Source organism: Eleutherodactylus coqui, chromosome 12 (assembly GCF_035609145.1).
Source record: "Eleutherodactylus coqui strain aEleCoq1 chromosome 12, aEleCoq1.hap1, whole genome shotgun sequence".
Taxonomy (NCBI): domain Eukaryota; kingdom Metazoa; phylum Chordata; class Amphibia; order Anura; family Eleutherodactylidae; genus Eleutherodactylus; species Eleutherodactylus coqui.
Genome location: NC_089848.1, coordinates 77618954 through 77631929, shown reverse-complemented (window position 1 = coordinate 77631929; position 12976 = coordinate 77618954). Strand labels below are relative to the sequence as shown.

The 12976-nt window shown below is 45.6% G+C and overlaps 1 protein-coding gene across 1 annotated transcript in view; it reads right to left on the bottom strand.

The window, feature by feature from the left end:
- Positions 1-12976, bottom strand: part of MINDY4 (MINDY lysine 48 deubiquitinase 4) — a 121222-nt gene that overhangs the window by 19454 nt on the left and 88792 nt on the right. The window contains exon 16 of the mRNA XM_066584553.1: positions 2939-3119. Coding sequence (XP_066440650.1) covers positions 2939-3119 — 181 coding nt within the window. The remainder of the gene's footprint in view (positions 1-2938; positions 3120-12976) is intronic.

The window sequence follows — 12976 nt, the reverse complement described above, 5'->3', positions numbered from 1 at the left end:
GTGTGGCAGATGCTGTATACGATGGGAGTCTGGCAGATGCTGTATACGATGGGAGTGTGGCAGGCGCTGTATACGATGGGAGTGTGGCAGGCGCTGTATACGATGGGAGTGTGGCAGGCGCTGTATACGATGGGAGTGTGGCAGGCGCTGTATACGATGGGAGTCTGGCAGATGCTGTATACGATGGGAGTCTGGCAGATGCTGTATACGATGGGAGTCTGGCAGATGCTGTATACGATGGGAGTGTGGCAGGCGCTGTATACGATGGGAGTGTGGCAGGCGCTGTATACGATGGGAGTGTGGCAGATGCTGTATACGATGGGAGTGTGGCAGGCGCTGTATACGATGGGAGTGTGGCAGGCGCTGTATACGATGGAAGTGTGGCAGGTACTGTATACGATGGGAGTGTGGCAGGCGCTGTATACGATGGGAGTGTGGCAGGTACTGTATACGATGGGAGTGTGGCAGGTACTGTAAATGCTAGGAATGTAATAATAACTTACATGGTGGGCGTACTGCAGGTACTGCATACAGTAAGAATGTGGTAGATGCTGTATATGACGGGAGCGTGCCAGGCACTGTATATGGTGGGGATTTTGCAGGCGTTGTATATGGTAGGAATGTGGAAGGCACTGGATACGATAGGAATGTGGGAAGCACTGTTTTGTGGTGGGAGTTTTCTAGGCACTATATACTCAAGGAGTGTGGCAGGTACTATATACTGTACGAATGTGGCAGACACTGGATACTCTGGTAGTGTGGCAGGCACTGAATACGGTAAGAATGTGGCAGGCTCTGGATACGGTACGAATGTGGCAGGCACTGGATACAGTAAGAATGTGGCAGGCACTGGATATGGTACGAATGTGACAGGCACTGGATGCGGTAAGAAAGTGGCAAGCACTGGATACAATAAGCTTGTGGTAGGCAATGGATCTGGTGGGAGTTTGCTAGGCACTGTATACTCTGGGAGTGTGGCAGGAATTACGATAATTATGGTAGGGATGTAGCAGGAAATGGATACAGTAAGAATGTGGCAGGCACTGGATACAATAAGCTTGTGGCAGGCACTGGATGCGGTAAGAATGTGGTAGGCACTGGATGCGGTAAGAATGTGGCAGGCACTGGATGCGGTAAGAATGTGGCAGGCACTGGATGCGGTAAGAATGTGGCAGGCACTGGATACAATAAGCTTGTGGTAGGCACTGGATACGGTAGGAATGTGGCAGGCACTGGATGCGGTAAGAATGTGGCAGGCACTGGATGCGGTAAGAATGTGGCAGGCACTGGATGCGGTAAGAATGTGGCAGGCACTGGATGCGGTAAGAATGTGGCAGGCACTGGATGCGGTAAGAATGTGGCAGGCACTGGATGCGGTAAGAATGTGGCAGGCACTGGATGCGGTAAGAATGTGGCAGGCACTGGATACAATAAGCTTGTGGTAGGCACTGGATACGGTAGGAATGTGGCAGGCACTGGATGCGGTAAGAATGTGGCAGGCACTGGATGCGGTAAGAATGTGGCAGGCACTGGATGCGGTAAGAATGTGGCAGGCACTGGATGCGGTAAGAATGTGGCAGGCACTGGATGCGGTAAGAATGTGGCAGGCACTGGATACAATAAGCTTGTGGCAGGCACTGGATGCGGTAAGAATGTGGCAGGCACTGGATGCGGTAAGAATGTGGCAGGCACTGGATGCGGTAAGAATGTGGCAGGCACTGGATGCGGTAAGAATGTGGCAGGCACTGGATGCGGTAAGAATGAATCAAGCACTGGATGCTATAAGGATGTAGCAGTCACTGTATACTCTGGGGGTGTGGCAGGCACTGGATACGGTAGGGATGTAGCAGTCACTGTATACTCATTAGTGTGGCAGGCACTGGATACGGTAGGGATGTAGCAGTCACTGTATACTCAGTGTGGCAGGCACTGGATACGGTAGGGATGTAGCAGTAACTTGTGGGTTTCCACCTTTCTATAGGCTGATTAATCCTTGTATATTAGTTCACAGCATCTCTTATTATAAAGAATTAGGCAGAATTTTGGATGCATAACATTCCCCTCTCTTTTTACATGGGGTTCCCGGTTTATATTGCTTTTTGCACCTTTCCTCCGCCTTCTATTGGTTCCTCTCGTGCCCTCCTAAACACGCTGCTACATTACTGGAATCTGAAATATTAACAAGTGGACACAAATATTTTCTTTTTGTTGTTGCTTTTTAATTGAACCGAGAAGAAGACAGAATAACAGCGGTAGAAAGCTGTTCCACGGACGAGCCGGCCCGAAACCACGTATTTTCTTAGCACTAATGTTTCCAGATCACTTGGTTTGGAGGGACAGCGGTCCGGAGACAAAAGCCCATCTGACTCTACAACCTTGGAGGACGTGCCGAGAATTTGGTAATTATCCGCTCTGATGTTTAAAAGGGCCGCCCCTCAGGGACCTCAGTCCCTGCACCATGAGAAGTGCCACAACTTGGATTTCTCACCATGTTCTCCGCTTTCCATCAACCAATTAAAATATTCTTGCTTATATTCAAAGGCTAAAAGTGGCTATCAGCTCTTAACTTTAGATATCCTGTTGTAAGCAGGAATGATTCTGTTCACTGACAGCAAGTAGAGATCTTGAAAATGGTGAGGAATTGAAGCGCGGAGTCTAGTAAAAAGCTGATATACTGAGTATATTGGCAGCACAGCAGCAGCTGTAAATATGAAGGTCGTACTCAAAGTAATGCAAAAGTGGTCAGAACGTCTCTAACTGATGCAGATTGTATAATGGCGGCAGGGCGCGATATTCACGGCACAGGTGGCACATGTGTTACACAGAAGGTCCACATAAATAAAGAGCGCCTGTTCAGAGCAGCTCACGAGACGGGTAATTCTGAACTTTGTACACCGCAGTCCACGGCCACGACTACTCGCTGAACATCCCTGCTTACCGACAGTGAGGCGAATCTCCTCCTGCTGATTGGCCAGTCCATCGTAGTAGTAAAGATCAAATCTACGTTCGGCTTTCCAGTCGCTTATCAACTCTTTTTTCAAGCAAAACAAGACGCTGAAGTGACTTTCGCTGCAGACCACCCAGATCGGATACTTGGGGGTCTTTAGATAAGAGCCAACCTGGAAGAGAAATATTGGAAGTAAATCATTCGTAACTCCAAAAGCACGACTGGATAATTAGGCTGCGCGCCAATCTCGGCTACTGTCTATTAGCAACGCACAAATCTCGCACGATTTTGTGAAGGCGGCCAGAGAGTGTTATTTTGTGAGCGCTGTTATTGCTTGCGTAATAGCGCTATTGTGGGAAAACCGCGAGCGCTGCTGCTGCTCATGTAAAACCACCCAAACACATCAGCTAAGAAAAACATGGCTACTATATTGCAAAAGCCGTGCTGCGCCTGACAGCAGGTTGTATGTGGTATAGCAGCTCAGTCCCATGCAATACCAGACACGACCCACTGACTGGTGTGGTGCTGTTTTTGGAATGAAGCAGCCATGTTTTCTAATCCTGGACAATCTTCATATTGCGGATATCTATAGGTAAATTGCGCTGGATTTCCCTGCGGCCTTGATCCTTCGGATCTCTCTTATTCTTTCAGCTAGCGCTGGACGGCCGTGCCTCACCGCATCCCTGCGGCCCGAGAACCTTGTAACTGCGTTTGTGCTGAAGGAAAGGCAGGCAGGAAAATCCCAAGGAAGGTTAAATCCCCCCCACCCCATGCTTCCCACTTTTTACAGACCCACGGTCTCCAGGTAAGTAAACTTTCATAGTTGGGGATCCAGCCAAGTTTCATTAAAAAAAGAGCAGTCAGTTTTGGGTGGAATTTCCCTTTCCTGAAGCCAAAATTAATCAAGCGTGTAATTTCAGATCCATCCTTGAAAACAACAATTGTTAGTAATCAGCTGAGAGTTACTGGCATTGTTAAACACAAGGAGCCACTGTGAGGGCTCATTCGCACGGGCGCACTCACGGACCAGACCCATGCGCCTTCACTGTGCATTCTAACCTGCTTGTGGTTTTTTTGCGTGTAATCGCTGTGTATTTACACGTGCAAAAAAACGTAAGAACCCATTAGAGCCTTTATAGAAACAACATGCGTTGTGAATAACGCGCGTGATAACTGATGTCCTGCAACGCGCTTTTCATGCATGAATGTATCGTACTCCCACGGATAATCACACGTTTAAGAGTGTGAGGCACCATAGGATACTATGAGGGTGCGCAAGAGTTTGCCCGCTCACCGCAAAATTGCACAATGAATTGCGCAATTTCATTGGAAAATTGAAAGTACCGAGGACTAATTAGGCTGCATAGCATTTTCAATCATGGCGCACTGAATTCTATGGGTGCATGAGAAAAAAACAGAGCGCACTTACATGCCGTGCGAGTGCATTCTATTTATTTTTAACGCATCCATCTTTTTTTAATGCATCAATTTTTAACGCGTTCAAGAATCCCACCAGGGTAAGGGCTCAGTCAGACAGGCGTTTATATCTGCGTATGTTACCTGCGTTTGCGATCCGCATGTATTAAGAACCAATGGTTTTCAATGGCAGCGGTCATATGCCCGATATTAACCTGCGCACAAAAATGCGCAGCAGTAAATATAGGGCAGCGAATTTTAAAAACGCAGATAACTGCGGCATCCGTCTTCTTTTAATCCAGGGGTTTCCATGGGGTCAGCAGCACTGACCCCATTGAGAACATACAGTGAAGATCACGTTCCTCAGACGGCTCCATTGAAAGCAATAGGCTGCCGGCAAGCCCTGCAGTGATTTTCGGGGAAGGGCTTTAAATATAAGGTGCTATAGAGTGTTTTCAGCAGGCAGAAATTTAAAATCCCCGCCTGCTGAAAGGGCTGCCTTTGATTGGCTGAGTACTGGGGACAATCAGAGGCAGCACTCAGCTATTGATTGACAGCTGAGAGATGCCTCTGATTAGTCACAGTGCTCAGCCTATCAGAGGCAGTCCTTTCAGCAGGTGGGGATTTTAAATCCGCGCCTGCTGAAAGCACTTCATAGCAATTCAGGAGAAGACCTGGCTGGATGCGCCTGACCCCCGGCAGCTGCAAAGTGGTGAATACATTTTTTTATTTTTTACACATTTTAGGAAAGATTTTCAGGGAAGGCCTTATATTTAAAAGCCCTCACCCAAATATCACTGGGCTTGTCAGTAGCCAACTGCTTTCAATAGAGCCGGCTGTAGCGCCGGCTCCATTAAATTCAATTGGAGAACATCACACTCCTCTGCCACAGCTGATGTTTATATATATATATACATACACACACACATATAGTCACCTCTCAGCAGCTGCTGAGGCTCAGACGCATCTAGCCAGGTTTGCTCCTTAACTGCTATGAAGTGCTTTCAGCAGGCGGGGATTTTAAATCCCCGCATGCTGAAAGGACTGCCTTTGATGGGCCGTCTGCATAGGAGTGCGTATTGTAATGCACTCCTATGCAGGCTTTGAGCGGCGGAAATCCCGCCGTGGGATTTCCGCCCGTGTGCAGGCGGCCTTAAATGGGAAAAAAAAAACTAAATTCCACCATCTTTGGGTACGTCTTGTTTCTGTGGCGAACTCATTGCAACAAAAGTGACCTGATAACTTTATTCCATGGATCAGTACGAATACTATCATACAAAATTTATGTTTTTCTTTTTTTTGCTGTATTTGCAAATTTGTTTTTGCTCTATTTTTATTTTTTTTCACAGATATTTATGTTTTACAATAATTCCCTGTCGCCATCTTCTGACAGCCAGAACTTTTCTATTTTTTCATCGACACAGTTGTGCGACATCTCATTTTGTGCAGGGCGTCCTGTAGTTTCCATTCATAGCATTCTGGAGTACATGCTGATTTTTTTCTTAGATTCTTTTATTATAAATCTGGCAAAGAGTTGTTTTATTTTACTTTTATTCCCTTTTTTTTTTTTTTTAAATAATTAGTAAAACTTTTTTTTACTTCTTTTTTTAGTCCCCAGAGACTCCATACACACCCTGAATGTAACCTTACGTCCTGTGTCATTTAGAGGTTAAAGACCGCTTCTGCCTTTTCCTCTGGGTCCTTGGCTGTGACTAACCCGATCTGCTCTTGCTAGATTACAGGAAGAGGAGCTTTAATCCCATGCCATGTTTTTACTATAGGTCAGGGTTAAAGCTCAGGACCAAGCACCATAAATGTACTGAGTTCCGTCAGTTTCAAACTCAAAGAGAACTCGGACGTTAAAATAATAATAATCTTTATTTGTATAGCGCCAACTTATTCCGCAGCGCTTCAATCTTTTAATGTGTGCACTGAACATAGCCCCCCCGATTGGTGGTCATGTGATTCAACCCCATGACCTTGGCCTTCAGCAGGACACTAAAAGGGACTTTGGTGCATATACGCCAAGTTCATGCTTGGACACTGCAATGGATCTGCACATCACTATTAGGAAACCGCTAGGACAGCAGTTCCATAACATACTTTTATGACTAGAATCACTTAGGGGCGTCTCAAGCATAGCAAAGAGGAAATAAAGGTCCTGGACATTGCCACAGGCAGAGTAGCAGTGACTTAATGACTTTCAAAGTAATTTCAATTCTCAGGAGCCCCTATAAGTATATCTTATGGAACTGCTACTTGTGCATATCTTTAATCTATAAGTGCAGGCACCATTCTGATTAGAAGGTGAAATAAACAGAACTTCTTGTGTCTAAGTCGCTGTTTCAAGAAACGTGCGATGAAAGGTTGTTTCGTCCAATGTATATTGTGCCCGCGGATCAGAAGACGTGAGAGTCTTCTTCCTCAGAATTTTCCGCCGTGTATTAAAAAATAAACCCGTGTTGGTATGAGCCGGGTAAATCCTTTCCTTCTCATCTAAGCTTGTGGATGCTTTGATAGGGGCAGCAGATGTTTTAGACATATTGCTTTTGTTCTGGGCGTACATTCCTGCATTGGCCAGAGCTTCTTATTCTGGGGAATTTCCTTTTGGAGGATTTCAGATACAGCTCTGCGACTTCGGGGCTCATAGAGGTCAATCCTAGTTTACCGGATCTGAACAAGGACATTGTATCCAACGTGAGGTGGAGGAAAGCTGGACAGATTAGATGATCTGCTCCTAACTGACAGGTCAGGGTTAGAGGATGGTGGGCTACTATGCGGTGACACCTGATGCTACAGGAATAAGCTATAAGCAAAGCCATAGATGAAGACACTGGACACCGAGGCCAAATCTGAACTAAGGCCCCTTGTGTAGCAGAGGGCCTCCGACTGCAAATATGTAAGGGGATAAGACAAGGTTTTATTGTTTTCTATCTTTAATTGAAGTTTAATCTTTTATTACGTTATGTTTGTAACTCTTGCTGTTTCATTAAGAACAAAGGTCGGGAAGGGTATTGTTTCTCCTTAAGGAGAGCACCTAGAAGGTGAGTGAGAAGACTTATAAGGTCATTCATGGTCCTCTGGGTAATATACAAATAGGGAAGATGGACCAATACTTATTGGAAGGCAGCATTCCTGCAAGACTCTTTATACAAGCCTTGTAACAATTACTGGGAATTGAAAACCAAGTCAAAATCCATACACAGACAGCTGTTTCTGGGTTTTTGCCCATCATCAGTATGCAGTAGGTTGCTGGTATAGTGCAGCGAGCGAGTTCAGTGGCCTCACGCAAGGGCATTGCCCTTACATAGGGGCTGTCCAAAATTGCAGGTATTAGATAGGTGGTGAGAAAAGGTCACATGCAGTAACCTGACCTGGAAGTTAGTGACACAGTGAGAAGCAGAGTTAACAGCAGAGCAGAAGCAAGGAGATTTCATAGCAGAGAATGACACCGTAGCAAGAGAAGAAAACTAAGTCCGAAATAACAGTCCTTATTCTGGACGTATCTGCTACCGTCAAGACAGTAGAGAAAATTTACAGAGCATTTTATACACCAGCTTCTGGGGGAAAAAAGTTGCAAAATTTGTTGCAAGCCCCACTTGTGTAAAAAATTTGTGACATCTTGAGTGCTGTGGAATCTCATGCAACTTTCCCGAAAAGGGGCATGGCTTGTCAAGAGATGACACATTTATATATAATTTATGTCAGAAACTGTTGCACATTATACGTGAAATGTGAGATTGGACCAAGGGCATGCAGCATCCGAGGAGCGAGGTAGAGTGAAAACCTTGTCAGAAGGCTCTACTGTCTCCTCCCTAAGGGTAGCTCGGGACCCGACCTAGTTACTGACAGGGCGAGATCACAAATAGTAACCGTGGTTACCTGTAGTCATGTTTGTCACTCGTGACGCCAACGTTCCATCCTCTGTGGTGGATCTCTCTGAGGTAATTCCCATTGAAAAAAGTAGTCCACACACAGAGAGTGTCAGGGAGCTGGGGTCCAGGTAACTAGAAGTCCCTGAAACTACCTGCAACCCCTCTCCCTACCTTACTCGCCGCCCTGGGCTAGGCCCCAGGGCGACAACTGGGCGACAGTCCCTAGGCTCACTAGGGATGCGGGTCAGGGAGTCAGACTAACAGACAAATACTGGAGGGAGTCAGACTAACAGACAATTATAGGGAAACCAACAAACACAGAAGCAGGTCAGGCTATCCAGGTGGGCAACAGGAGAGAATGCAGTACAAGGGGTCAGGCGAAGGCGAAGTCAGGGTCCAAGCAAGCAAGTCAAAACAGAGCATCAAATCAGGGATACGTGGGTGTAGCTGGAGACCAAACATACACCGGTAAATCTGAAGGAAACTGAGCAGTTTAAATGCTGTCAGAACTCCCACCCCAGCAGCTGATTGGGGCAGGGGAACCTGACAGCAGTAGGACCCAATTACAGGACGCTAGGAGAACAGCCCTCTGCGCCTGCTAAAGACAAGAGGACAGAGCAAGCGCGCCCTGTAGTCATAGCAACGAGGACGCGGTGCGGCACTGCCCTCGCCGCGTCCCAGCAACCCGGCTACCTAGGTGCCTGCCCCCTGAGCACGGGAGCGCGCGCCCGGAGTCAGCTTCCCGGACTACGGCAGCCAGGGGAGGTCACCAAAACTGGGGCTCCCCTGCAGCCTGGGTGATAGGACCGGCAGTGCGGGCGCGGAGACTCCGATAGCCGCTGGTCCTGACACAGAGTGTCTTTTCTGGACGGGAACCTGGAACATTCGGTTCTGTCCGTTTACTTAACTCTATTTAGGCAAAACAATAGAACAGTCTTTGGTGCACAACACAATTAGAACAGTGCTATATCAGTGAGGATTCTCGGAGTATTGCATATGCACAGTCCAAGTTATCTGTTGGATATTTCTCTTCTGGTAACACACTCTTGACTGTCAGTCACTCAGGCGGTTTCTTTCTCTCCGGACGCATGCAGTTCTTGTGCGGCTTTCCATTGTCTGGGGTCATACACTCCTCGCGGTTAGTGGCTACGGGGAGCTTCTCTGAAATGGGTAGACCCAAGCGGGAACAGTGGACCACCTTTCAGCTTCCTCCATGTCTCCCCCACTAACGCTCTGCACTCTGGTCAGAACCTAATTCCGAAAGACCTAACTCTCTCCAACTCCCAACTCAGGACCTAACTCTCTCCAACTTTTAGGACTCACACGTGATACATTTTCCAGACATGACTAGACATTAACCCATTCATGCCTGCAAACTCTAATACACATAACTCTGATTCACTCCACATACAAGGCAGTGTATGAGACACACATAAAACATGCATTCTGAGGTGCTGAAGGAGACCCCATAACTCTGGGCCATTACAGGCACATCTCTGTGTAGATGCACCATAAGGGCGCCCACCCACTGGCGTTTGCGATTTTCGTGCGTGAAAAACTCAGCGTTTTCGGCGCGTTTTTGCCGCGTTTTCCGTGCGTTTTTTGCGGCGTTTTTTGCGGCGTTTTCGCGCCTTTTCCATTAATTTCCATTGACATTCATGGGTGCATTAGGAGAAAAATAAGGACACATATGCAACTGACAGTTCCTATGTTAAAAATCGCAACGCAACGCAAAAAAAAACGCCAGTGGACAGGAGTACATTCAATTCTAATTGCTCTTGAGAAAAAACGCAAAACGCAAAGAAAAAAAAATCGCCAGTGGGTGGGCGCCCTAACAAAGGTGTAAGGGAGGGTTTAACCTCCATGAAAAAAAGCATATTTGAGGTCATTAAAAAGGTAATGTTTGTGGGTAATATCTGTGGTGCTATAGAGTGACTGCAGGTAAATATTCAATATCCCTTGAGCTTTAGGAATGTTGAAGGAATTAATGGTATTATCTGTAGTGGTTTATGATAGTAAAGGGTTAAAGTGTACTTACACTACCAGTCGAAAGTTCTAAAACACCTCAATTTTCTCGTATATTGGTATTTGTACTGTTTAATGTCTCAAATGTACTTTGAAGTGAAAGCATAGAACAAAGATGACTAAAAATAATGGATTAACTTTGTTTCACCGAATTAAATCTAGATTTTTGACTCTTCAAAGTAGCCTCCTCCAGCTGATATAACAGCTTGACACAATTGAACCATTCTTTCTACAACTGCATTCAGATAATATTCAGAAATTTTTTGAAGTTCCCACAAATGTGCTGTTTTGCTTTCACCCTTCCGTCCAGATCATCCCAAACAAGCCCAATGGAGTTTAAGTGTGGAGACTGTGCAGGCCATTCCTTTCTTTGAAGCCCATTGGCTTCTTCTTGTCTTCTTAAGTAGTTGTGACATAACCTAGGATCATTGTCTTGCTGTACGAACCCCTGACCAACTAGGCGTACACCAGAGGGTATTGCATGGCATATCAAATGTTGTAGTAGTCCTATTTGTCCAGTGTGCCAGTCACCCTTTGCAAGTTGTCAACACGCTTACTCCTCCCATGTTTAACAATTGGTGTCACATCCTCAGACTCCATCCTTCCACCTATTCGACGGTGTCAAATTTTGATTCATCAGTCCATAAGACCTTCTTCCAACCTTCAGTAGTCCACTGGAGGTGCTGCTTGGTCCAGGGAAGCCTTTTTTTATTATGCAATCTTTATTATTATTATTGTTAGCCGTTTAGTCGTTCACGACCCTTGGCGACCCTGAAAGCGAGCGCTCTCCATGATTTTCGGTTTTGCACTGCTTCTTTCAGTTGTGTGATATCCATGCCTGTATCCGCTTTGACAGTATCAGCCATCGTGTTCTTTGGTGGCTGGGTCTTCTTTTGCCACTGATTTGTCCAAGCATTATAACTTTTTCAATAGATATGCAATCTTAGCCATGGCTTTCTTACTGATACTCTACCTATCAAACCTGCAGATAGAAGTCTTCTCTTCACAGTTGAAATGGAAACCTGTTTATTTTTTGCTGCATTAAAGGGGTTGTCCTGCGCCGAAACGGGTTTTTTTTAAATTCAATAGCCCCCCCGTTCGGCGCGAGACAAACCCGATGCATGTGTTAAAAAAAAAAACGTCCAGTACTTACCCGAATCCCCGCGCTCCCGCGACTTCTTACTTACCTTGCTAAGATGGCCGCCGGGATCTTCACCCACGGTGGACCGCAGGTCTTCTCCCATGGTGCACCGTGGGCTCTGTGCGTTCCATTGCCGATTCCAGCCTCCTGATTGGCTGGAATCGGCACACGTGACGGGGCGGAGCTACAAAGAGCAGCTCTCCGGCACGAGCGGCCCCGTTCGGAAGGGAGAAGACCGGACTGCGCAAGCGCGTCTAATCGGGCGATTAGACGCTGAAATTAGACGGCACCATGGAGACGGGGACGCTAGCAACGGAACAGGTAAGTGAATAACTTCTGTATGGCTCATAATTAATGCACAATGTACATTACAAAGTGCATTAATATGGCCATACAGAAGTGTATAACCCCACTTGCTTTCGCGGGACAACCCCTTTAAGCTGCGCTTGCCGATTTTGTGCTTAAGGTGCCAATCACGCAAAATGTTGAAGAGTTTTGTAGTGGTCTGCCAGACCTCTTCCTGTAAGAGTTTCCTCCAGTTTCCAAGTCTGTTTTGATGGTATAGGAAACTGCACTGACTGCCACATTGTTGTTCCTGGCAATTTCTCGGTCGGACAGACCTCCACATCTAAGGGTTATAATTGTATGTCTGTCTTTAGTTAATTGCCTTTTTCTTGCCATTATAATAGAATGTGCTCTGTCCTGTAGAGTAACACTGCCCAAATCCTGCCCTATAGGGTCTTGTTATGCAGTCTATTCCAACACTGGTTATATAGAATCATTTGGTTTGAAAGTAATCTACAAGAAGAATAGTCTGCATCCAATTTCAGACCATAATTTTCTTTCTGTGCTGCAAAGCAGCTGTCCTTAATGTGTTCTTTGAGAAAAAAGCCCTCTGGTTAAAATCATAAATTCAGACTATTGTTCTGTTCCAGGTTAAAGTTTCATAATAACTATTTCACCTTATTTGATGAACTTGAACTCTGTTAATGTAAAAAATAACTGGAAAAATTGAGATGTTCTAAAACTTTTGACCCGTATTGTATAATTTCAATTTGTTTAACTTAAATTAAGCCAAAATCTCAAACTTTTTCATTTCATGATACATCTTTATAAGGGTCAGAAGAGAGTTTTACTTTTACAGACCTCCAGATCACCTGCATCAACCAAGTTAGATCACAAAATATTGCTGGCTGCAATCACCACTAGAGGGAGCTCACCGCATACAGATATAGAATTCTACACTAGCTTCATATTTCCATATGTAATACGCTCCCCTTAGTGGCAGCTTGAGAAAGCTATAATGTTATCATTTAAAGGGGTTGTACCAAGATTAAAAGTTATCCCTTATCCACATGATAGCTTGTTAATTGGTGGGGGTTTCACCGCTGACCACAGTGCATGCAGGTTTTCAGCCTCTGAGAATAGCCAAAAATGTTGCAGTTTACTGAAAATGGTAAGGGATTGAAGTACTGCTCACATAAGACCCTGGTAAACATTGAACACTGCGTTGCACATTAGCATTGTTAGGAATTTTAGATTTTGACATACAGGAATATAATACACTTAAAA